Raw genomic sequence first — 22663 nt, forward strand, 5'->3', positions numbered from 1 at the left:
GCTGGGATCACAGAAGAGCGGCTGCCTTATGCCTCCTGGGTGTAACGCGGAGGGACAGTGATGTCAGTTACTATGTAAGGTAGACCGTGAGGTTTCTGTTGGAGGGCAGGGTTGTGGGAGGGTAAAAAAGGCCATGTTTTAGAAGATTCTTTTGGACACCCTCCACTCCACTGCCCCACGCCACCCCAAATCTGTTTTAAAGTGATTTGTAGAGCATTAAAAACACACATGCACACAAAGCAAGCATTTTGAGACACTTTTACCAGCAGAGGGTGCTCTGGAGTATAGATTCTGAAAACACATCACATCCCTTTCAGTTCAGTTCAGTTCAGTCGCTCAGTCGTGTCCGACTCTTAGCGACCCCATGAATCGCAGCACGCCAGGCCTCCCTGTCCATTACCAACTCCCAGAATTTACTCAAACTCATGTCCATCGAGTCGGTGATGCCATCCAGTCATCTCATCCTCTGTCGGCCCCTTCTCCTCCTGCCCCCAATCCCTCCCAGCATCAGGGTCTTTCCCAATGAGTCAACTCTTCGCATGAGGTGGCCAAAGTACTGGCATTTCAGGGACTAAAGAGAAAATGCCCAGCGTCTTTGTGATATCCAGCTGAATCCTACACTGAGGACCTAATTCTGTTGTACCTAATTCTTGGGGGAAGTTAGGAGTGGGGGAGGTTTGTTTTTTAACAAAAGTAATCCCTTGGGCTTCCCTGGTGGCCCAGTGGTAAAGAATCCTACCAAGCAGGAGATATGGGTTTGATCCCTAGGCTGGGAAGATCTTCTGGAGAAGGAAATGTCTACCCACCCCAGTATTCTTGCCTGGAGAATTCTATGGACAGAGGGGCCTGGTGGGCTACAGTCCGTGGGGTCACAAAGAGTCGGACATGACTGAGCCACTAAACAACAAATACTGATCTTAATATTTATCACGTGTCTGCATAAACCATCTTTACATGTTCACTGTGGTCCCTAGTAATTAAGATATGCATATACAGCTGACCCTTGGACAATGTGGGGGTTAAGGATCCTAATAACTTAATCAGCCCTTTATATATGTGATTCCTCCCTGTCCACTAATTATATCTGCAGATTCAACCAATCCCAGGCTTTGTCTCTCTGTGGTATTTACTGTTGAAAAAAGTCTTGTGTAAGTAGAATCATCTTACTCAAGGGTCAACTGTGTTTGTGTACGCATTTGTATATGTTACACGTATGCCAACGTGTAAAATCATTACCTAATGCTTAACTCTCTGTGGGCGCTCAGAATGTACATTTCTGTACTCCCCCTTCCCCTGCTGAGGTTCATGCACATAAAGATCCTGCGAACGCTGGCGTGCCCAGCGTAGCCCTATAGGGCAAGCACAGTCAATTCCTGTGTTCCTCAGGAAACTCTGCCTCACCTGCCCCTTTCTTGTTGGATAGTTTTGGGCTTGAGCATTAACTCTTTGGCGGCTCTCTTCCTGGTCAACACAGTTCACGTGTTTGCTCCCCAAATACCTGGAAGCCTTTACCCTGGGCCCACCACTGTGCCAGGGTCAGGTGGTACCTAGGAGCAGAGATGGGCAGGCTCTGGCCCTGATGGAGGATGTTTTGTCTGTAGTAAACTACACTAAATAAACATTTTTAAGTTTACAGAGAGGCTTGGGGTGGGGGGTGACCCATGACAGACTTCCCCCCATGTTCAGTTTGTGTGTCATTTTAAGGACACCCTTGTCCTCTTGACCTTAACTTTGGTGCTTGAACCTGAGGCTGCCGGCATATGCGTTGGTTGGTGAGCCTTCACCCCCTTGTGCTGTCCCAGGGGGTGCACTTTCACTGGCTCCTGAAGACGAATTCCATCTGTTCATCTCAGGAGAAGCCGTCCTTGGGGTACTCCTGATCAGACCGTGTGTGTCCAAGGCTCACCGCTCTCGTCCTCTCTTTCACTGGCGCTGCGTGAAGCAATAAGCCCCATCACGCTGCTGGACGCGCGGGGCAGAGCATGGTGGGGAAGGCAGAAAGTCAGGAAGCCAAACCAAAGACCTGGATGTGAGAAAGGCTGCAGGGGGCACTGCTCTGAATTCATGACACAGCTCCTGACGGGGGAGAATTGTTTTTGCCTTAGAAAATTGGATTTGTTGATCATCACTTTTCTCAGCTGCCCCCACCCCCCACCCTACAGCTCAGTAGAGGAGAAAAGAGAACAGTTGATTCTTTTATAACCAAGCTTATAATGCCAAAGAAATAATCAGGTGGATGAGAAAGAGTGACTATAACATGTTGAGACCCCCATTGCTCATTTTACTTTGAATGTGTTTTCTTTTCTTAGAATGTTCTGTTGTATCTATTTCTGGCATACCCAGCAACATATCACAGAGTGCTGGGGTTTATTTCTTTTCTCCCTCCTTGCTGTGGTAGCACCTAGTATTGGGAAAGCTGATTTCAGGACTACCCATTATAACTGTTTAGGTCAGTGCATGTCACACTGCTTATGAATGACTGCCCTGTGTGTCTGCTGCTGACACTGTCTCCTGTTTTCATAACAAATCCATAATGAGTCCCATAAATGAGAAGCCGTCCCTTTAGGTGATTAGTTTGACATTTGAAAGTTTTCCTAGATTATGTAAAAGTGCATGTACTTTCAAATTATGAAAAAACTTTCTCCACCCTCTTCTTGTTGGATTCTAAGTGGAAAAAGTTATATATATTAAGGAAATGTCATGTCCATGAAGATTTGGTTGTTAACACAAGCATGTAACCATGGAGTCCAGAAGCTCTAGCATAAAACAGTTTATGAGCTTTTTTTAAAAAAAGGATAATAAGTTTGATGAAAGTCCACATAATCTATGTATATGTAAATATTAGTTATGTGTCTTGATGTTTTGGAAGACAGTTTTATAGATAGTTTAAAACATCAGAGTTGAGAGTTTAAAACATTAAGAAGTGATCGTCTGTTAATTTTCTCTTAATATGAGGTTCATGAAGAGAAGCTGGCTTATTCAGGTCATCTGGAACGCCCAGCTGTTTTTTTTTTTTTTTACCATATTGAGAATAAAAATAGATTCATCTCCTTTAGGATTTTTATGCTTGTAATAATAAGTTTATTGTTTAAAATACAAAGATTCTGTTCTCTAGAGGAATTGCTATTATCAGTGTATTAGTTCAATTTAACACTTATTTCTGTTGTTTTCCTATTAAGAAAAAAAGCCTTAAATGAGCCAGTGGTAGAGATGTTGACTTCTTGTGGACACAGTGCAGCTTGACCCAGACTCTGGTCTGAATGGATCATGGTCACTCCTCCATGAGGTATTCACTGAAGAAATTTCACAAAAACCTATTATTTGGGACTAGATTCCCTGGAGGTTTGTCCTGGTTGCTTCTTATCTCTAAATTTCATGTTTGATGGCGGCTGAGCTTGTAGGAATTGTGTTCCCGAATGCACTGTGTCCTGTGTCTGTTGGAACAGCACATGTGAATCTAACAGAATAAAGTACATACGCCGTTGAATAGTTTGCATGATGTCTGTCAAAGGTTCCCTTGGTAAATATTACTGTCTTGCTGAGGCTTAATACCACAGTATGCACAGTTAAATTTTCTCAGTGAGTTAATGTGGCTTCTTTAAGAGTATAAAGTCTGATAACCCCATGTTTTATGCCCTTCCTTTTGATAACTGGAAATCCACATAGCAGCTATTATTGACTGGTGTCCCTCTTCAAAACCAGAAGCCACCACTTTAGAAGGTTTCCTTCAAATGGTATAAAATATGTCAAGATGAGAAGCCAGGTTAGATGATGCCTTGCATGGTGTCACAGGTCAGGTTCAGTGGGAGTGCTTTTAAAACCTTCGCCTCTGCTGGGGACAGGGAAGCCTGACATGCTGCAGTCCATGGGGTCGCCAAGAGTTGGACACGACTGAGCGACTGAGCTGACTGATGCTCGGGAGTGAAGGTAGAAGGGGGAGGAGTTGAATAAATCATGACAAGGGCTTCAGCCAATCCTACAGGGAGCTCCTATGAGCTAGGTTGTTAGCCCTTCAGCATTTGCCCAACTAGGAGTGAGGGATCTGGGCTTTTGTACCTCTGCAGTAATTAGTCATTGCATGTGGGATGAGCCCAGAAGAATATGTCCTTGGGAGGACAAGGCCCTGAGGTTCTCAGCTGAGTGCCGTCTGCTCCCAGCGCCCCGCAGCTGGGGGAACGAGTGCTTCAGCAGACTGCCGCGTCCACTACAAATGCTGCTGTCTGTGAGGTGTGTACTTAAGAATGAATATGTTAAGTATAGCTCTCTGAACCAGGTACTATGCCATCATAGCAGCTGTGAGAATGGAATAAGTCGGGCAATCATTTTTAGAGGAATTCTGCTTCTCTTTAAAGAACTAGTTAGGGACCGTTCCTTCCCCGAGACCTTTTCCGATCTCACTCTTCTTTCCAGCGCCCCTCCCTGTTAGATTTCTCAGTATTGATGTTTAGAGTATTACTTTATATCTGTGCGTGCATGTGTGAGTCTGACTTTCCCACCTGAGCCCTCGATCTCGAAGCCCTGTCCTGCTCTGATCTGTGTGTTCTAGAGCCTGGCTCAGCTGCAGGAGACTCTCAGTAAGTGTTGCTTGAATAAACAGCCTCAGCGCTGACTTCCCTAAATAGTAGATGCCTGTGTTTGGTGGCACATGTTAAATCCTGTCTTCAGTAAAGGAGACAGAAAGTTGCCTGGCCGGGGATTCTCCTGTTAAAACCAGCCACCATTTGTGACAGTTTTATCTTCAACCTCATCTACCCCAGAGCAAGGGAGGATGGCTTTTGGCTTTTTTTTTTTTTAAATCTGTCAAAGTCATCTGGTTATGGATAATGAATAGCGAAGTACCAGCAGATTGCCAAATATTTTGTAGCCTTCCCTAGTGACTTAGATGGTAAAGAATCTGCCTGCAATGTGGGAGACCTAGGTTCAACCCTAGGTCAGGAAGATCGCCTGGAGAAGGAAATGGCAACCCACTCCAGTTATTCTTGCCTGGAGAATTCCATGGACAGAGGAGCCTGGTGGGCTGCAGTCCATGGGATCACAAAGAGTTGGACATAATTGAATGTCCATAATTGAATGTCCCAGAAAGTGACATTCTGTGAATACCACATTCTTTATATATTTGAATTTTTCCTGTTCCAGTAACTTTTATCAACAAGGTATTGTTAGATATTAATAATATCAATAGATATTATTCCTGTCTTTCTTAATTAGCATTTTCTAAAGATATTTAATCAGTACTCTAAGTGTAATTCAACAAATGACCTCATACAATTAGACTGTCAAGGTAACTTGTGTCTAAAGGGAAATACACTTTTTTAAAAAGAATTGTCAGTAGTAAGAATGGTAAAGAGTTTTAGCTTTCATCCTGTTGGTGTTGTTTGAAATATAATCAATGGACTTAGTATCAACAAATGTAAATATTTTACTTGCAGTAGTTCTTAGAATTTTGTTTTTGTTAAAATTTATTTATATAAAAGGCAGATTTTCATGAAATAAAATCATTTTGACTTAAGGAAAATTTGCTTAAAATTATACGGACATAAAGTGAAAGGAAGCTGTGACTTAAGAATTACGTATTTCATAATTCAGGCTAGCATTGCTGCACCCCTGTTGCAAAAAGTCAGTGGTTTTGAATGAGGTTAATTGATTCCAGAGAACATGGTTTTTCTTCTGATGTCATATTGTTTAAAGAAAAACAGTATTTTGTGAACTGGAGTTTATGTTCATGAAGGTCTGATGGGACCCTTGGCTCTCCTGCTTTTCTGCTTTCCTTTTATCCGGATTTCAGCAAATTCACTTTCTGCTCTTGAGATTTAAGGTCTCCTCCTCAATCAACAGTATTTTTGTCTTCCCCTGCCAGTGAGTCCCAAAATTCTGTTTTTAAGCTGTCTTGAAATAGTTTGAATGTGAGGCGGTGGTTGAATATACATTGTTACTGATTACATTTTGGTGTAAGAAGGTATTTCCTAATGTATATATTTTGGAGCAACAATGACTTATAAATGCTTGAGCATTTGAAAATTCAGAGTTGTTTGCAGTTGAGCATATTTGTTTAGTGGCTATGAAATATCTGAGTTGTGGGGAAGAGAGACTGACTTAATTGGCATCCCAACAGCAATTCCCTTGGACCTTCCTGCCTTAGATTAAATATGAACTGCGGCAGCCATTTAGTGCAGCCAGAAATACCGAGAAAAACTCATTAGATGTGCTTGAGACAGCTGTCATCGAGCGTTTGGTGTGCTTCTTGCAGTGAGTTTCACTGCCCTGTCATTCTGTTGGCTGAATCACTGCTGCTGAATTAGCCATCATTTATGATTGATGTAGCATGACTTTAAGCACCAAACTGTAAGAGTCCGTCTTTGTTTAAAGGACAAGAGAACAAAAGTATGAAGTGTTATTAACGAGGCTGCTTTCCATTACATTTAATAAAGTGACAATTGTGATGTTGCTAATGATATTCTTAATAATATAGGACAGTTTGAAAATACGGTGAAACTAAATTTCTGGACATTGGTTTATTGACTATGTATATGAAAAACTTAAGGAAAATGTATAAAAGACTAGAAACAAGAGTATTTAACTCACAGGGCAGTCAATGAAGGGGAAGAGTTTATAAAGAAGTTTATCTTAATTAAAAGTTTATATTAATACAGTATAAAATGGAAAGGAGAAGGGAAAAGCAAGTTAACTAGAATGTTAAAAGTAAGATGTAGAAGCAATAACAATTAGAAAGACAAAAATAAAGGTTCTTAGATTGAGTTTTTCAACTCAGTCAACTCGGATATTCATTTTCAAGAAACCCACTTAAAACATAATGACAGGTAATTTGGATGGAGGATGGAGATGCTGCTGCTGCTCAGTTGCATCAGTCATGTCCAACTCTGTGCGACCCCACAGATGGCAGCCCACCAGGCTCCTCTGTCCCTGGGATTCTCCAGGCAAGAATACTGGAGTGGGTTGCCATTTACTTCTCCAATGCATGCATGCATGCGTGCTAAGTCACTTCAGTCATGTTCAACTCTGTGCAACCCCATGGTCAGCAGCCCACCAGGCTCCCCTGTCCACAGGATTCTCCAGACAAGAATACTGGTTGCCATTTCCTTCTCCAGGATGGAGAAAAGAATTCATGGAAATCATAAATGTATATGCAGTTTCTCCAAAACCATTTGATGATCTTTGAAAATACTACAAGAAGCCTAGACAGAGATGGAGAGAGTGTACCTGAATCGTTTGGCCTCTTGTGTAACTTGTGACCAAAACTCATACAGAAAATGTGATTCAGTTTCTTGGAAAGGAGACTACTTCAGAACTTAGACAAAATGTCACAAAGAAAGAACAGCCACATTAAACAGTTTTCTAGAATCTTTTATCAAACTATACTTACTTGGAATCCCACTTCTGTTTTTACAAGTACTGATTACCTCTGTGCTTTAAGACAGTTTTTTTTTCTGAGAAAAAGATGTTCAACATACAGTGTGCTTAAAAATGCTGGATGTCTTAGACACACATAGCTATTTTGATTAATTTATAAATGCAGAAGAGACCTAATTGACATACACTTGGTTTACAAACCTGCTGGTAGAAAGTGGGTGGACATTTCCAGAGAACTGGAATCTAATTCCTCCAAGTCTAAAAGCTTGATGCTGCGAGTAAGTAAAACCCTAAATTATCCTACTGTGTAATAAGATAAAAACTATGTCATTATTAGGTTTTGTATGAATCATAAATATTTTCTTTTTAATTAGTCCTCAATTACACATTCTTAATTTTTACATCTATGTATTTTAAACATTATACGATTGAATCTATAGATTGCTTTGGGTAGAATAGCCATTTTGACAATATTGATTCTTCCAATCCATGAACACGGTATGTTTCTCCATCTGTTTGTGTCCTCTTTGATTTCTTTCATCAGTGTTTTATAGTTTTCTATGTATAGGTCTTTTGTTTCTTTAGGTAGATATACTCCTAAGTATTTTATTCTTTTTGTTGCAATGGTGAATGGTATTGTTTCCTTAATTTCTCTTTCTGTTTTTTCATTGTCAGTATATAGGAATGCAAGGGATTTCTGTGTGTTAATTTTATATCCTGCAACTTTACTATATTCATTGATTAGCTCTAGTAATTTTCTGGTGGAGTCTTTAGGGTTTTCTATGTAGAGGATCATGTCATCTGCAAACAGTGAGAGTTTCACTTCTTTTCCTATCTGGATTCCTTTTACTTCTTTTTCTGCTCTGATTGCTGTGGCCAAAACTTCCAACACTATGTTGAATAGTAGTGGTGAGAGTGGGCACCCTTGTCTTGTTCCTGATTTCAGGGGAAATGCTTTCAATGCAATCCCTATCAAGCTACCAATGGTATTTTTCACAGAACTAGACCAAAGAATTTCACAAATTTGTATGGAAATGCAAAAAACCTCAAATAGCCAAAGTAATCTTGAGAAAGAAGAATGGAACTGGAGGAATCAACCTGCCTGACTTCAGACTCTACTACAAAGCCACAGTCATCAAGACAGTATGGTACTGGCACAAAGAAATATAGATCAATGGAACAGAATAGAAAGCCCAGAGATAAATCCACGTACTTATGGACACCTTATCTTCAACAAAGGAGGCAAGGATATACAATGGAAAAAAGACAACCTCTTTAACAAGTGGTGCTGGGAAAACTGGTCAACCACTTGTAGAAGAATGAAACTGGGACACTTTCTAACACCATACACAAAAATAAACTCAAAATGGATTAAAGATCTAAATGTAAGACCAGAAACTATAAAACTCCTAGAGGAGAACATAGGCAAAACACTCTCCGACATAAATCACAGCAGGATCCTCTATGACCCACCTCCCAGAATATTGGAAATAAAAGCAAAACTAAACAAATGGGACCTAATGAAACTTAAAAGCTTTTGCACTACAAAGGAAACTATAAGTAAGGTGAAAAGACAGCCCTCAGATTGGGAGAAAATAATAGCAAATGAAGAAACAGACAAAGGATTAATCTCAAAAATATACAAGCAACTCCTGCAGCTCAATTCCAGAAAAATAAATGACCCAATCAAAAAATGGGCCAAAGAACTAAACAGACATTTCTCCAAAGAAGACATACAGATGGCTAACAAACACATGAAAAGATGCTCAACGTCTCTCATTATTAGAGAAATGCAAATCAAAACCACAATGAGGTACCATTACTCGCCAGTCAGGATGGCTGCTATCCAAAAGTCTACAAGCAATAAATGCTGGAGAGGGTGTGGAGAAAAGGGAACCCTCTTACACTGTTGGTGGGAATGCAAACTAGTACAGCCGCTATGGAAAACAGTGTGGAGATTCCTTAAAAAACTGGAAATAGAACTGCCATATGACCCAGCAATCCCACTTCTGGGCATACACACTGAGGAAACCAGATCTGAAAGAGACACATGCACCCCAGTGTTCATCGCAGCACTGTTTATAATAGCCAGGACATGGAAGCAACCTAGATGCCCATCAGCAGATGAATGGGTAAGGAAGCTGTGGTACATATACACCATGGAATATTACTCAGCCGTTAAAAAGAATTCATTTGAATCAGTCCTAATGAGATGGATGAAACTGGAGCCCATAATACAGAGTGAAGTAAGCCAGAAAGATAAAGAACATTACAGCATACTAACACATATATATGGAATTTAGAAAGATGGTAATGATAACCCTATATGCAAAACAGAAAAAGAGACACAGAAATACAGAACAGACTTTTGAACTCTGTGGGAGAATGTGAGGGTGGGATATTTCAAAAGAACAGCATGTATACTATCTGTGGTGAAACAGATCACCAGCCCAGGTGGGATGCATGAGACAAGTGCTCGGGCCTGGTGCACTGGGAAGACCCAGAGGAATCGGGTGGAGAGGGAGGTGGGAGGGGGGATCGGGATGGGGAATACGTGTAAATCTATGGCTGATTCATATCAATGTATGACAAAACCCACTGAAATGTTGTGAAGTAATTAGCCTCCAACTAATAAAAAAAAATAAATTAAAAAAGAAATAAAGATAAGGTACACATTGTAAGAAAAAAAAAACATTATTCGATAATATACCCTAAAAATGTATCCAATAAACAATTAAAAATGAGTTAAAAACATACTGACAAGTCTTTGCTTCTGGCCGTAAGTGTAACTGGTGCTGGGCTAGCCCTGCTACCATAAACAGGTAGAAAACTATACGAAATGGAAAAAACATCTGTTTTAGATATTGATCTATAGGTATCATAGGACTATAATCTGTGAGAGAGATGTTATCCTATGATAGCCCCAGGTTTCTGCCTGGAGGAATTTTCTGATTCTGGCACAAGGAAGAAGAACCCCCAGGATATTGCAACCTCACTGAACTAGGATCCAAAGATCCGAATTCAGAAAGAGTGAGGCCACTGGAACTTGCGGGCACAAAACCAAAGGAGGGGCACCACCCATTGAGAGCCCTGGGAACCTTCTTGGTGTCCCCCTGAGTCTTAAACTGACTGTTAAGCTGTACACGCGTAGACCGAGGCTCCATGACTCAAGCTGTGAACAACCACCAGGAACTTGTAAGCTGACAACTACTAGAGATTTAACAAGTGGGAGATTTTCACATTCTGACCAGTTAAAGTGGAAAGGACTTGTGAACAACCAGGGTATTCAGCAAAGACCCCAGAATGGCCATTCATGCTTTTGCAGTATGACTGGAGACTTTCCCCAACAAAGCTTGAACATAAGCCTTGAGTGGACTAAGCTGACCTACGAAATGAACAGCCTCAAAACTTTTTAAAGAAAGACCCCCCAAAAAAAATCCAGATGGCATTCAGAATGTTCAGTATCCAACTTTAAAACAGTACTAGATGTGTAAAGAAGCAAGAAAATGTGACTTATAACCAGGAGAGAAGTTAGTTAATAAGACAGATCTAGAAATGACAGTAGTAGAATTAGCAGATATGGACTTTTCAAAAGCACTTATGAAAATAAATTTAAAAGGATTTTAGCAAATGTTAATGTAAATGAACAAAGAAACAGAAAATATAAAAATAACCAAGTATTTTTCTAGAAGTGAAAAATAAGCTATCTGATTCAAAAAATTCTCTACATGGGCTTAATAACAGATTAGATACTATAAAAGGAAATCTCAGTGAATTTGAAGACAGCGTGTTGAAGCTAAGGCATGGAGAGAAAAAAAAATTGAAACAAAAGCAAACACAGTCTCATTCAACTGTAGAACTATACTAAGTGGCCTGATAGTCTTAGGGTAGGGGTGAGGGGATACAAAAATTATATGAGGAAAAAGCAGCCAAAAATGTTATGAATTTGATAAAATAGACAAATCCAAATATTCAAGAAGCTCAACAAATATGAAGGAGATGACTCCAGTTAAAGCAAATTATTATCAATTTGCAGAAAACCAAAGATAATAAGGAAATCTTAAAAGCAGCCAGATATGAAAGCACATTATATACAAAGGGGGAAAAGCATAAGGAATGACTTCATCTGAAACAGTGAAAGTCAGAAGACAGTGGAAAGACGTCTTCTTATGAAACCTACCTTGACTGCCATATTTAAAACCACAGTCCCTCCCCACACACCCTGCCTCCCTCAGGCCTGTTCATATGTTCTGTATGACATTTACCATTTTATAATGCACTGCATTGTTGTTGTTGTTTAGTGGCTAAGTCACATCCAACTCTTTTGCAACCCCATGGACTATAGCCCTCTGGACTCCTTCTGTCCATGGGATTTCCCAAACAAGAGTTTTGGAGTGGGTAGTCATTCTCTTCTCCGGGGGATCTTCCTAACCCAGAGATCGAACCCGCATCTCCTGTGTCTTCTGCATTGGCAAGCGGCTTCTTTACCACTTGCACCACCTGGGAAGCCCCAGTTTATCTTTAGCACTTAGGAAAATGTCTTGCACATAATAGCTGCTTAGCAAATATTTATTTTATGAATAAATGAAAGAATAACAGTTGTTGGTAAGTGCATTAGTTAGAGTTCTCCAGAGAAACAGAACCAACAAGATATTTGAATATCTTATATACATATATATATATTTTAACATATATATTAACATACAATATAATTATATATATTATATATTTTATATCCTGTTGGTTTGTATATTATATGTATATAGGGGCTTCACCAGTGGCTCAGTGGTAAAGAATCTGCCTGCAGCTCAGGAGATGCGGGTTCAGTCCCTGGGTTGGGAAGATCCCCTGGAGAAGACTATGGCAACCCTCTCCAGCATTCTTGCTGGGAAAATCCCGTTGACAGAGGAGCCTGGCGGGCTGAAGTCCTTAGGCTTGCAAAGAGTTAGACACAACTGAGCACACAATATATAGGCAGAGACAGAGACATTTTTTTGAAGGAATTGACTACTGTGATTATGGAGGCTTGACACTTCCAAAATCTACAGGGTAGGCTGGCAGGCTGGAAACCCAGGAAAGTTTCAGTTCAGAGTCCAGAGGCCACCTGCTGGCAGAGTTCCTGCTGGCTGGGGAAGGTCAGGCTTTTCTGCTAAGGCCTTTAACTGATTGGTTGAGGCGCATCACCTTACGGAGGGTAATCAGTTGTACTCAGAGTCCACCAGTTTAAATGTCAACCTCATTCAGAAAAACACTTGCACAGAAACATCTAGAATAATGTTTGACCAAATATCTAGGTATCATGGCCTAGTGAAGATGGCACATATAATTCACCTTCAGAATAGGACGTGGAAAATAACTGATATGTGAGTGTAAGTCAGTAAAATCACTTAGGAAGATAATTTGGCAACATCTGGTGAAGTAGAATATGTGCATATTGTATCACTGAGCAGTTTTACTTGTAGTTAGAAAGTTATGACCAACCTAGATAAGCATATTAAAAAGCAGAGACATTACTTTGCCAACAAAGGTCCATCTGGTCAAGGCTATGGTTTTTCCATTGGTCATATATGGATGTGAGAGTTGGACGATGAAGAAAACTGAGTGCTGAAGAATTGATGCTTTTGCACTGTGGTGTTGGAGAAGACTCTTGAGAGTCCCTTGAACTGCAAGGAGATCCAACTAGTCCATCCTAAAGGAGATCAGTCCTGGGTGTTCATTGGAAGGACTGATGCTGAAGCTGAAACTCCAGTATTTTGGCCACCTCATGCAAAAGAGTTGACTCATTGGAAAAGACCCTGATGCTGGGAGGGGTTGGGGGCAGGAGGAGAAGGGGACGACAGAGTATGAGATGGCTGGATGGCATCACCGACTGGATGGACATGATTTTGAGTAAACTCCAGGAGTTGGTGATGGACAAGGAGGCCTGGCGCGTGCTGCGGTTCATAGGGTCTCAAAGAGTTGGACACGACTGAGAGACCAAACTGAACTGAACTGAACTGACTGATGTACCCTAGGAAACATGTATATGAAGGCACAAGTGTTGCCTGGCCAAAGAAGGACAAAAACCACAAATGAAGAAAATGGAAATAATCTACATGCTCATGTGGTAGGAAGATGAATCAATTATAGTGTTTTCCTAGACTGGAATATTTTACCTCGGTTAAAACCAGTGAAGCAAATATACATGTATCAACATAGATTAATTTTTAAAATATTGAATGAAAAAATTAGTTGCAAAAGGATATATATAGTCTGATACTACTTATATCAATTTTGACAACTCAAAACAGTGTTATTTGTTGCATTAGTATTAAGATTCTTTTTGCTACCTAAGATTCTGATGTTTAATATTGTAAAAGATAGCTGCTGAAGCACAGCCTTTTATTTCTGCTGCCTTGTGTAGGGGACTAAAGATCCATGTAAAAAGTTGTTCATTTGTTCAATAGAAACTTGTTAACGTGAACATTATGAACCACAAGTGAACTTTTGTGCATTCACACCCATTATGCTAATTCTTATGTATTTAGTACAGCTTTTAAATGTGTAACCCATGACAAAAATTCAAATTTAGGATATTAATATTCAGAATGACAGATTGCATGTATATCTCAGTTAAAGAATAGACTTTATTTTTTTAAACTTTTGAAAAAGCACAATTGGCATAGATTATTACGTTAGTTTTAGGTGTATGACATAGTGATCCAACAATCAAATATATTACAATAAATGATCACCATGGCAAGTCTCATAACCATCTGTCACCATACAAAATTATTACAGTACTACTGACTATAAAGAATAGGCTCTAAGTAAAAGTCATTTTGAGTCATGACGTTCAGTTATATATACTGATATTTTCAACTTAAATATTTCACTATGTTTTGTTAAAATAAAGTGATTAACTGCAAAATAAGTTAAAATTGATGTTATCTTTTTTTCTAATTTTCTTCTCCAGTCATAAGTTTGCGGTAAAGATACACCAGTGAATTTTTCTTTTAACTTAATGTGTAACATGTTCTTACAAAAAATATATTCTACTAAGTTCCCTGTGCTGTTTTTGTTTCCTTTGTAGTTATCTGACGACGGTCGCTATGTCTTATTGTCGATAAGGGAGGGATGTGATCCTGTAAACAGACTCTGGTACTGTGACCTCCAGCAGGAGCCCAACGGCATCACTGGTAAGCTGTCTTTCAAACACAGATGATTATTCCAGAGAGCCCCATTAAAAAGCAATTATGCTGGTCTTCTAATTGATTCCCCAAGAAACCTTCTTCCATTTAATCATGTCATCTCAGGTCTTATGATCTTTTCTTTTGATATTATTCCTTAAAATGAAAAAAAATTGAACCAAGCTCTTGTTGGCTTTAGCATTTTTTCTGTAGGTCTAGGCTAACCATATTTTTTGTATGTTTCTCTGTGTGAAAGTATCCTGTCTGTATTGCAGATGGAGAGTGTTCAGGAGAAGCTGGCCCTTTGATGTGTAAAGTATTATTACTGTCTAGATGTAATGGTGCAGACTGTCACAGGAAGGAGATCAGACACCCGTGACAATTTATCAGGCTAATATGTGATCATAAGACAGCTTCTCAGTACTGGACACACATGCAGTAGCTTGACTTGCTTCCTGAAACTGTAGGTATGAAGATAGGGCCAGCTAGTTGCAAATTCTGGAGATGGCTTATTTTAAATGTTGTTTTCCTCCAACATTTATATCATATCAGCACCATCATCAAGCATTAAAGCTTTTCAACAGCACTATTTACTGTGCTGAGAATTCCCAGACCCCAAAACCATCAGGGATATTAGCACCCAGTGTGCGAGCACATGCTTAGTTGCATCAACCATGTCCGACTCCTTGGGACCCCACAAACTAGAGCCTGCCAGGCTCCTCTGTCCATGATATTCTCCAGGGAAGAAGACTGGAGTGGGTTGCCATACCCTCCTCCAGGGGATCTTCCCGACCCAAGAATCGAACCCGTGTCTTCCTGCGTTGCAGGCAGATTTTTTACCACTGAGCCACTGGGGAAGCCCTTAGCACCCAGATAATCGCACAGTTACCCCATATTCTGGTTAATATGAAATAAATACATTTGAGAGATGTGTATGTTTAGTCTCTCAGTTGTTTACGACTCTTTGTGACCTTATGGGCTATAGCCCGCCAGGCTCCTCTGTCAGTGGGAATCTCCAGGCAAGAATGGGTCGCCATTTCCTCCTTGAGGGGATCTTTCTGACCTAGAGATTGAATCCACTTCTCTTGCGTCTCCTGTATTGGCAGAGGGACTCTTTATCACTAGTGCCACATAGGAAGCCCCATATTTCAGAGACAGTTGACACAAATTTTTAAAATACACAATATTGTACTCATGTCTAGTTGTTGATTAGATTCCCTCATTATTAGTATTTTATCTATATTACATTATGATCAGAAAATATATACCATTTTATATTATTAATTGGGTACTGCATCATTTTTAAACTTCTTTGAGCAAGATCCGTAAAGGAAAAAGATACATCCATTTTGATCTCATGACTGCTACATCCACCTTGGTTTTCACGTTCTCTGAAAGATGCACAACACCGCTCAGGAACCACTCGCCTGAGCTGCAAGTCCAGCCCCGCGCAGAGCTGAGCATGGACGGTCGAATCTTAGACAAGCTGACAGGTGTCACTGTGCTGTGGTCCTCCCACGGTTTCCTGCTTGGGCCTAGGATGGTGGAAGGGACTTTGCCTTTCTCCAGTTCATCAAAAATTTCAGGTACAGTGTCTTCCTCCAGACAGCGCTGCTTTCATTTTCTATTCATTACTCCATTATATCTTTAAATTATTAGTAGGCCTGTTATTAAAGGATACACAAATTGCTTAATAGACTCCAAATGCAGAGAAAAAATTTCCTCCACACTTTCGCACTCTGAACTTTCTGTGTCCACTTTCATAATAAATGGTCCTACTTTGAATGAGACTTAGCAAGTGCCAGTGCCTCTGTTTTCTTCCTGACCACTTAGGGTCCTTACCTTTTTTTCCCCGCTGCCTCTCTCTGCCCCATGTTTTCAGCATTTATGAGGAATTAACGAGGAGGACATGATACACAGAGATTGGGATTCCAGGAGGAAGGCGGTGTAAAGGTGCACTGGGCCCTCATACATAAGATTCTAGTCCTTGCAGCCATGAATGAACGTGAGGAATTAAAGAGGGAAGCATTTAAAAAAAAATCCTGAAGGCTATGTTCAGGTTGGAAGATACTTAGAGAATATGCCAGGTCCTGGCCTTCCTTCCTAACTTGATCTTTCCTTGACTTATGAGACCATTGTCTTTGTTTTCTAGGTGATTTTTGTGTAGCTTAAGTGAAAAACCCAGCAGAGAGTAATCACTCAGTAAATTTAGCAATTATTGTTTTCCAAATTGTTCTCTCTTTAAAAAAAAAAATTCTTCTAAAGGAACTTTAAGATTATTTTGCCTTGATCTGAACAAAACCCAGCTATATGTTTGACTAGGACTACGTGTAAATCTTCACATTTGTTTGGGACTGTACCTCTGAGTTATATAGGAAACTACATATTTCTCACTAAAGTTATTGCTAGGTATTTTATGTTTGTGAAATATCGATGGTTAGTGAGTGTATCTGTCAAGGTTTAACCAGAGAAGCAGAACCAGTAGGAGATATATATTAAGAGATTTATTACAGGGAATTGGCTTACATGATTAGGGTGCTGGCTGGCTAGGAAAGTCTGAAACCAGTAGGGCAGGCCTTCAGGAGGGACAGGCTGGAACTCTCAGGCATAGGCTGACGCTGCCAACCACAAGTGGAATTTCTTCTTGTTCAGGGAAGCCTCAGCTCTGCTGGAAGGCTCAGGTCTACCCAGGCTATCTAGGATAATCTCCTTTACTTAAAGTCAACTGATTATGGTCTTTGATCTTATCTATAAAATACCTTCACAGTAACACCTAGATTAGTATTTGATCAGTTAACTCAGTACATCAGTTGAGACAAGTGGATGTATCAAAAAGACCTTCCCAGTGAGCTCATGGAAAACCATATGGAAAGGAACAGAGCAAACAAATCTTACAATAACCTGATACTGTTTTTTTAAAATGAGAATACTCAACTGACCGGTGTGTGGAATTCATTGAGTTAAAAGTATAGAATATCCTGTATACAAGAAAACACAATGTACGTGAATGAGATAGATGGATTTTAAGATGTTGAGTTGCACACAGATGGATTCGGAGCAATTTGTAGAGTGTTCTCCAGTGATAGCTGCTAAATTCTGGGTATGGTTCTGGGCCTGTCTTTTTTTTCTTTTTTGCTTTACTAGCATTAAACCTATGAATAGCATAAGCCTCAGAGGAGTTCTTTTGAATGGCAGTCCTAGGATTCTGAAAGCTCTCAACAGTTGCAGTGATTGACCAGTACTAAGAAAATGAACTGGAAATCAGTTCCCACTCTTGTGTTCAAAAGTCAGTTAATTGTGTAGGTCAGGATTAGAAAGATCTGTATGTGTGTATGTGTGTGTGTGTGTGTGTGTGGTTGGGGGGATGGTAGTGTGTGTGTGTGTGTTTTAATTGATTGCTGATTTGTTATGAGTTAATTATATGATTGGGGCTTCCTGCGTGGCTCAGCGGTAAAGAATCCGCCTGCCAATGCACGAGGCACAGGTTCAATTCCTGGATCGGGAAGACCCCCTGGAGTAGGAGGCTACCCAATGCGGTATTCTTGCCTGGGAAAATCCCACGGATAGAGGAGCCTGGCAGGCTACAGTCCCCGGGATTGCAAGCAGTCAGACACATCTGAGCGACTGAGCACACTTGCACAATTACGTGATTATGACTGGTTAGAAGAAGCTAGTGCTGTGGGTGAGTTTAACTGTTGAAGACACTGAGTATGTTTGGTTTATAACAGGAGAGACATAGAAGATTGATATTGTGATTGTTAAATTTTTTAAAATAGTTCCTCTTCATTACAGTTGGGTATAGTGGGACAGTAAGACTTTAAAATCTCAACTGTACCACTAAATAATTGGTGACCCTGGGAAAGCTATCTTCATACTTGCACGACTCCAAGTGAGGCAGTGGTGCCTGCTTTGTGATGCCTACTTAGCAATCGTGAAGAGTAGTGAAAATGCACGGAAAAGGGCTTAGCAGGGTTCCTGGCATAGAGCGGACTCTCACATACGCCTTCTTTCTTTATCTGTTTGTTTTTTGACTGAAAGGGGAATATTTGGAGTCATCACACAATGGTTTTAGGTAGTAGATTAAATAGATTGAAGTTGCCCTAAAAATAATGTACCTTTAGTATCAAAGCTGCTCTAAACACAGATCTTGGCATTATTTTATGTAAAACCCGATTCATAATCAGCAGAGTCCTTATATGGAAGAAAACATGAAGAGGTGTGCCTCTCGTGGGGGACATGTTTAATTTTTCAGGTTGATAACTGAAAATTCCAGAGTGCATATACCCAGTTGGGGACCGTGACTGCCACTCAGAATCTTTTACTTGCCGTTCCCTTACTGCTCGTGCATTTTTGTTGCCCTGTTTCAACTAAGGGGGAGAATAATATTTAAGTTAAATGCTAAATGTGCTAGTTAACTGAAATGTTAGGTGAGTTAGACTGAATAGCTGGTGACTGAAAACTAAATCCAGTGTTCTGAAATCAATATTATACTGCATAAATTGATACCCCTTGTGATAACCTCAGGCCTTTCTGTTACCATTTTAATCATGTTTACCTTAAAGGCAGGGAGATGTACCAGCACTTCCTTCTACATTAATTCTTTATTTATTAGGACATCACTAAATATCCTGTCTGGAGAACTAAATAATTTCACTGAGGAAGCTCTTTTGTAACATTTCTGTCATCTTTGTTTTCCAAGAAAACCTTCTGCCTGTGTGCATTTTGAAATGAGAAGCATCAAAAAATGGCCAGTGGCTACTTAATACCGCTGAAGAAGATAACACATAAGGAACACAAAATTACATAAATATAGAATGGAAAAGATCTTGAGAGTTAAAAATATGCTCTCTGAGTGATTTACGTTTATGCCCATGTGATTTTCTGTTCAAGGACTAGCTGACCTTGCTCTGTGCTACTCTGTGAGCAAGATCTTTCTTCTACCCTTGCCTCTCTTTGGAGAACCTCACTTCCGACATTTACATTTGCAGTATTTTTGCTTAGTAGTAATATGACCACATTTCTTGCAAACTGTGGGCCGTGGCTGTTCACAGGAACTGCAGTTGATGCTGCAGCTGCTCCTGTCCTTATTTTTCTGAACAGATAACTCCCCTTCCTTACTTCGCTCATCACTGGATGGAAACTGCACTTGGCCTATCGTCTGGGCCTTAGAAGTCTCTAATTTTCCAGCTGTTCAAAACAGCTAAGCGGGCCCCCTCCAAGGAATATTGCACCATCTTCTGCGCTGGCTGCCGGAGACATGTCCCAAGTCACCGTCTGCTTTCTCTGGGGAAAGAGGCACTTCTGCCCTAGGAGTTAACATGCTTCCTCTTGCTTTTGTGATAGCTTTCCTGCTTCTGGCCCTTCTGCCTCTTCCCCTGTTCTGGTTTCTTTTCTCTCCACACAAAAACTTGTGTGTGTGATTCCTTTTGAGCTGCACAAGCTTAAGGGCCTTGTCTGTCTCACTTGCCATGGGGTCCCCAGCACCTCAAACAGTGTCTGACAACAATAGCGATTCTCTCCTTGAGCAAACTTGAGTCAGGATCCTCTAAGCCTCTGCTCAGTTAGGCTTCAGTCTCGTTCCTCGTCCCCCCACTCACCTTTCTGGGCCCGCAGAGCCCCAGTTGTAGTGGGAATCCTGCTAAGTCAGTTTAAAGACAGTCTGGTACCCTTGGTATGGATCCAATTCCTCTTCCCCCCCGCTATCGCCCATGTGCTTAACCTGCCTTCACCAAGAATCCCCCTACCCTGATGTCTTCTCTTGGTAATTTTCGATCCACCAACCCCCTCATTCTGCACATTGGCTATAAACCTCCAGCTATCTTTTCTGTATTTGAGTTCCGTGTGATCTCTCTCCCTTATTGCAGTAGTCTTGAGTAGTCTTCATTACCATTTTAACAAGTGTCGGATAACTTTTCTTTAACACAGACTCATGGTAGGTGGGTACCAGCGTGTCTCCGATAACTTCACTTGCCCCCTTAGAGATCCTATGCTCAGGTGGCCCTGCTTGAGAAGCCCCCTGTTCATTTACTTGTTAGTAATCTTTACCCTTCTGGCCTGTTTAACTTTCTTGAATTAATTTTTTTGTTTTCTATTAAATCCTGAGAACGATGAAAGAAAGTATAGACCGTGTCTCTCCTGTCCTGTATTATATGAGCAGAAGGTTTCTGCTTCTCTTGTTTATCATTGAAAGTATAGAGATACCAAGGTATCACTTAGGACACCAGGCAGCATGACATTTTATTAGTTCTGCAGTGGAAAAGGCAGCTGAGTCTTGACCCCTGCAATTCTTAGTGTAATTCATGCCTGTGGAGTAGCTGAAATTAATCATCTGGAACCTTGCAAGAGTATGATTTGTGTCTGGATTTTCTTCTATTTCTGCACCTTTCTAAATCAAGACTACTATTTCTTTTGAAATATATATACATATATATATATATGCATGTATATACTTTGTTTCCTAAATTTGTTATAAATATTATGAATACATAAAGTTGTTTCATATTGACTAAATTTAGAGTAAATGTTCACATATTTTCTGCATTACAATTAAATGTCAGACCTCAGAGTTTTCCTTTTTCTTGCCAATATGTGAACTTTTAAAATATTTTCATGAAGATTTATACCCTAAAAATACAAAAGATGATTTTCAACATACCTGTTTAACTTTGTGTATTGTATTTCTAAATGTTCTTATTGGGAAAGTGGAAGAAACAGCTAACTTCTTTTAAATCTGGTTACTTCTCTTGTCTTTACCTCATCAAGAAACGTACACAAGGTCCGGTCTGAAACCGGATTATGTGAGTGTTATATTTAGTGATGAAGCAGACGTGTGTCCATGCAGTACTTTGCGCCAGGCGCTGCGCCGGGTGACGGCGGTGATGACAGCCTGCCCCGCCGGATGCGCGCTCCCCGCCAGCTGGACGGAGGCCACGAGACGGCCGCCGCAAGGCATCGGGGTTTATCAGCGGTGCCGTCCCCATGCACGCAGGTCCAGGCCCAGAGTTAGGACCTGTCTGAGGTTTGGAAACTCTGAATCCCCTCTCACTCCTCTCTGCTGTCTGTCTTTTGTTTGTTCCCCTTTCTTTAGGGTTCTTTGATTTTTCTGTCGTCGGTCAGGTACTTTTTCCCCTATTTTATAGGATAATCAGCAGCAAAAGACCATTTGGCCCTATTCTGAATAAACGTACAACTATATAAGAAGTTTTTAAATAGGATTCATAAGAAGTAATTGTTAGGTGCAAAGGACTCTGAATGTCTAAAATCTTTGTTGTTGGCAACTTAACACCATTCGGCTTCCATGTCATCATCCTTAAAATGGACCTGAAGTGGTCTTTGCTCGTGATACAGCATTTAGGGACGAAATTAAAAGATGCTTGCTCCTTTGAAGAAAAGCTATGACAAACCTAGACAGCATATTAAAAAGCAGAGACATCATTTTGCCAACAAAAGTTTGTACAGTCATAGCTATGGTTTTTCCAGTAGTCATGTATGAGACTCTGATGTGTGAGAATTGGACCATAAAGAAGGCTGAGCACTGACAAATTGATGCTTTCAAATTGTGGTGCTGGAGAAGACTCTTGAGAGTCCCTCGGACAGCAGGGAGATCAAACCAGTCAATCTTAAAGGAAATCAACCCTGAATACTCATTGAAAGGACTGAGGCTGAAGCTCCAATACTTTGGCCACCTGATGCAAAGAGCCAACTTATTAGAAAAGACCCTGATGCTGGGAAGATTGAGGGTAGGAGGAAAAGGGGGCAACAGAGGATGAGATGGCATCACCAACTCAATGGACAGGAGTTTGAGCAAACTCAGGGAGATAATGAAGGACAGGAAGCTTGGAGTGGTACAATCCACAGGGTTGCAAAGAGTTGGACATGACTGAGCAACAACATTGGAGGAAAAGATAAGTGATGCTGACATGCTGATTTTTGTAAGGAAATAGAAGCTTATCTTAAGCTTCATCCAGACTTTTACTAACCTGTCTGTCAGCTTTTTACCTTTTGTTGCAGAAAGTTTGATCATTTTAGATTGATAAAATTTTTAGCACTCACCATGTCTTCATCTTAATGCTTTCATGTCATTAAAGAAAACTGGCTTTCACCTGCATTAGAAGTCAATCTACACT

At 40.4% G+C, this 22663-nt stretch overlaps 1 protein-coding gene across 1 annotated transcript in view; it reads left to right on the forward strand.

Moving 5' to 3' along the window:
- The window catches only part of LOC122685409 (prolyl endopeptidase), a 136402-nt gene that overhangs the window by 42557 nt on the left and 71182 nt on the right, over positions 1-22663 (forward strand). Inside the window, exon 7 of the mRNA XM_043890182.1 lies at positions 14441-14546. Coding sequence (XP_043746117.1) covers positions 14441-14546 — 106 coding nt within the window. The remainder of the gene's footprint in view (positions 1-14440; positions 14547-22663) is intronic.

The sequence above is a fragment of the Cervus elaphus genome, chromosome 28 (assembly GCF_910594005.1).
Source record: "Cervus elaphus chromosome 28, mCerEla1.1, whole genome shotgun sequence".
Taxonomy (NCBI): Eukaryota; Metazoa; Chordata; class Mammalia; order Artiodactyla; family Cervidae; genus Cervus; species Cervus elaphus.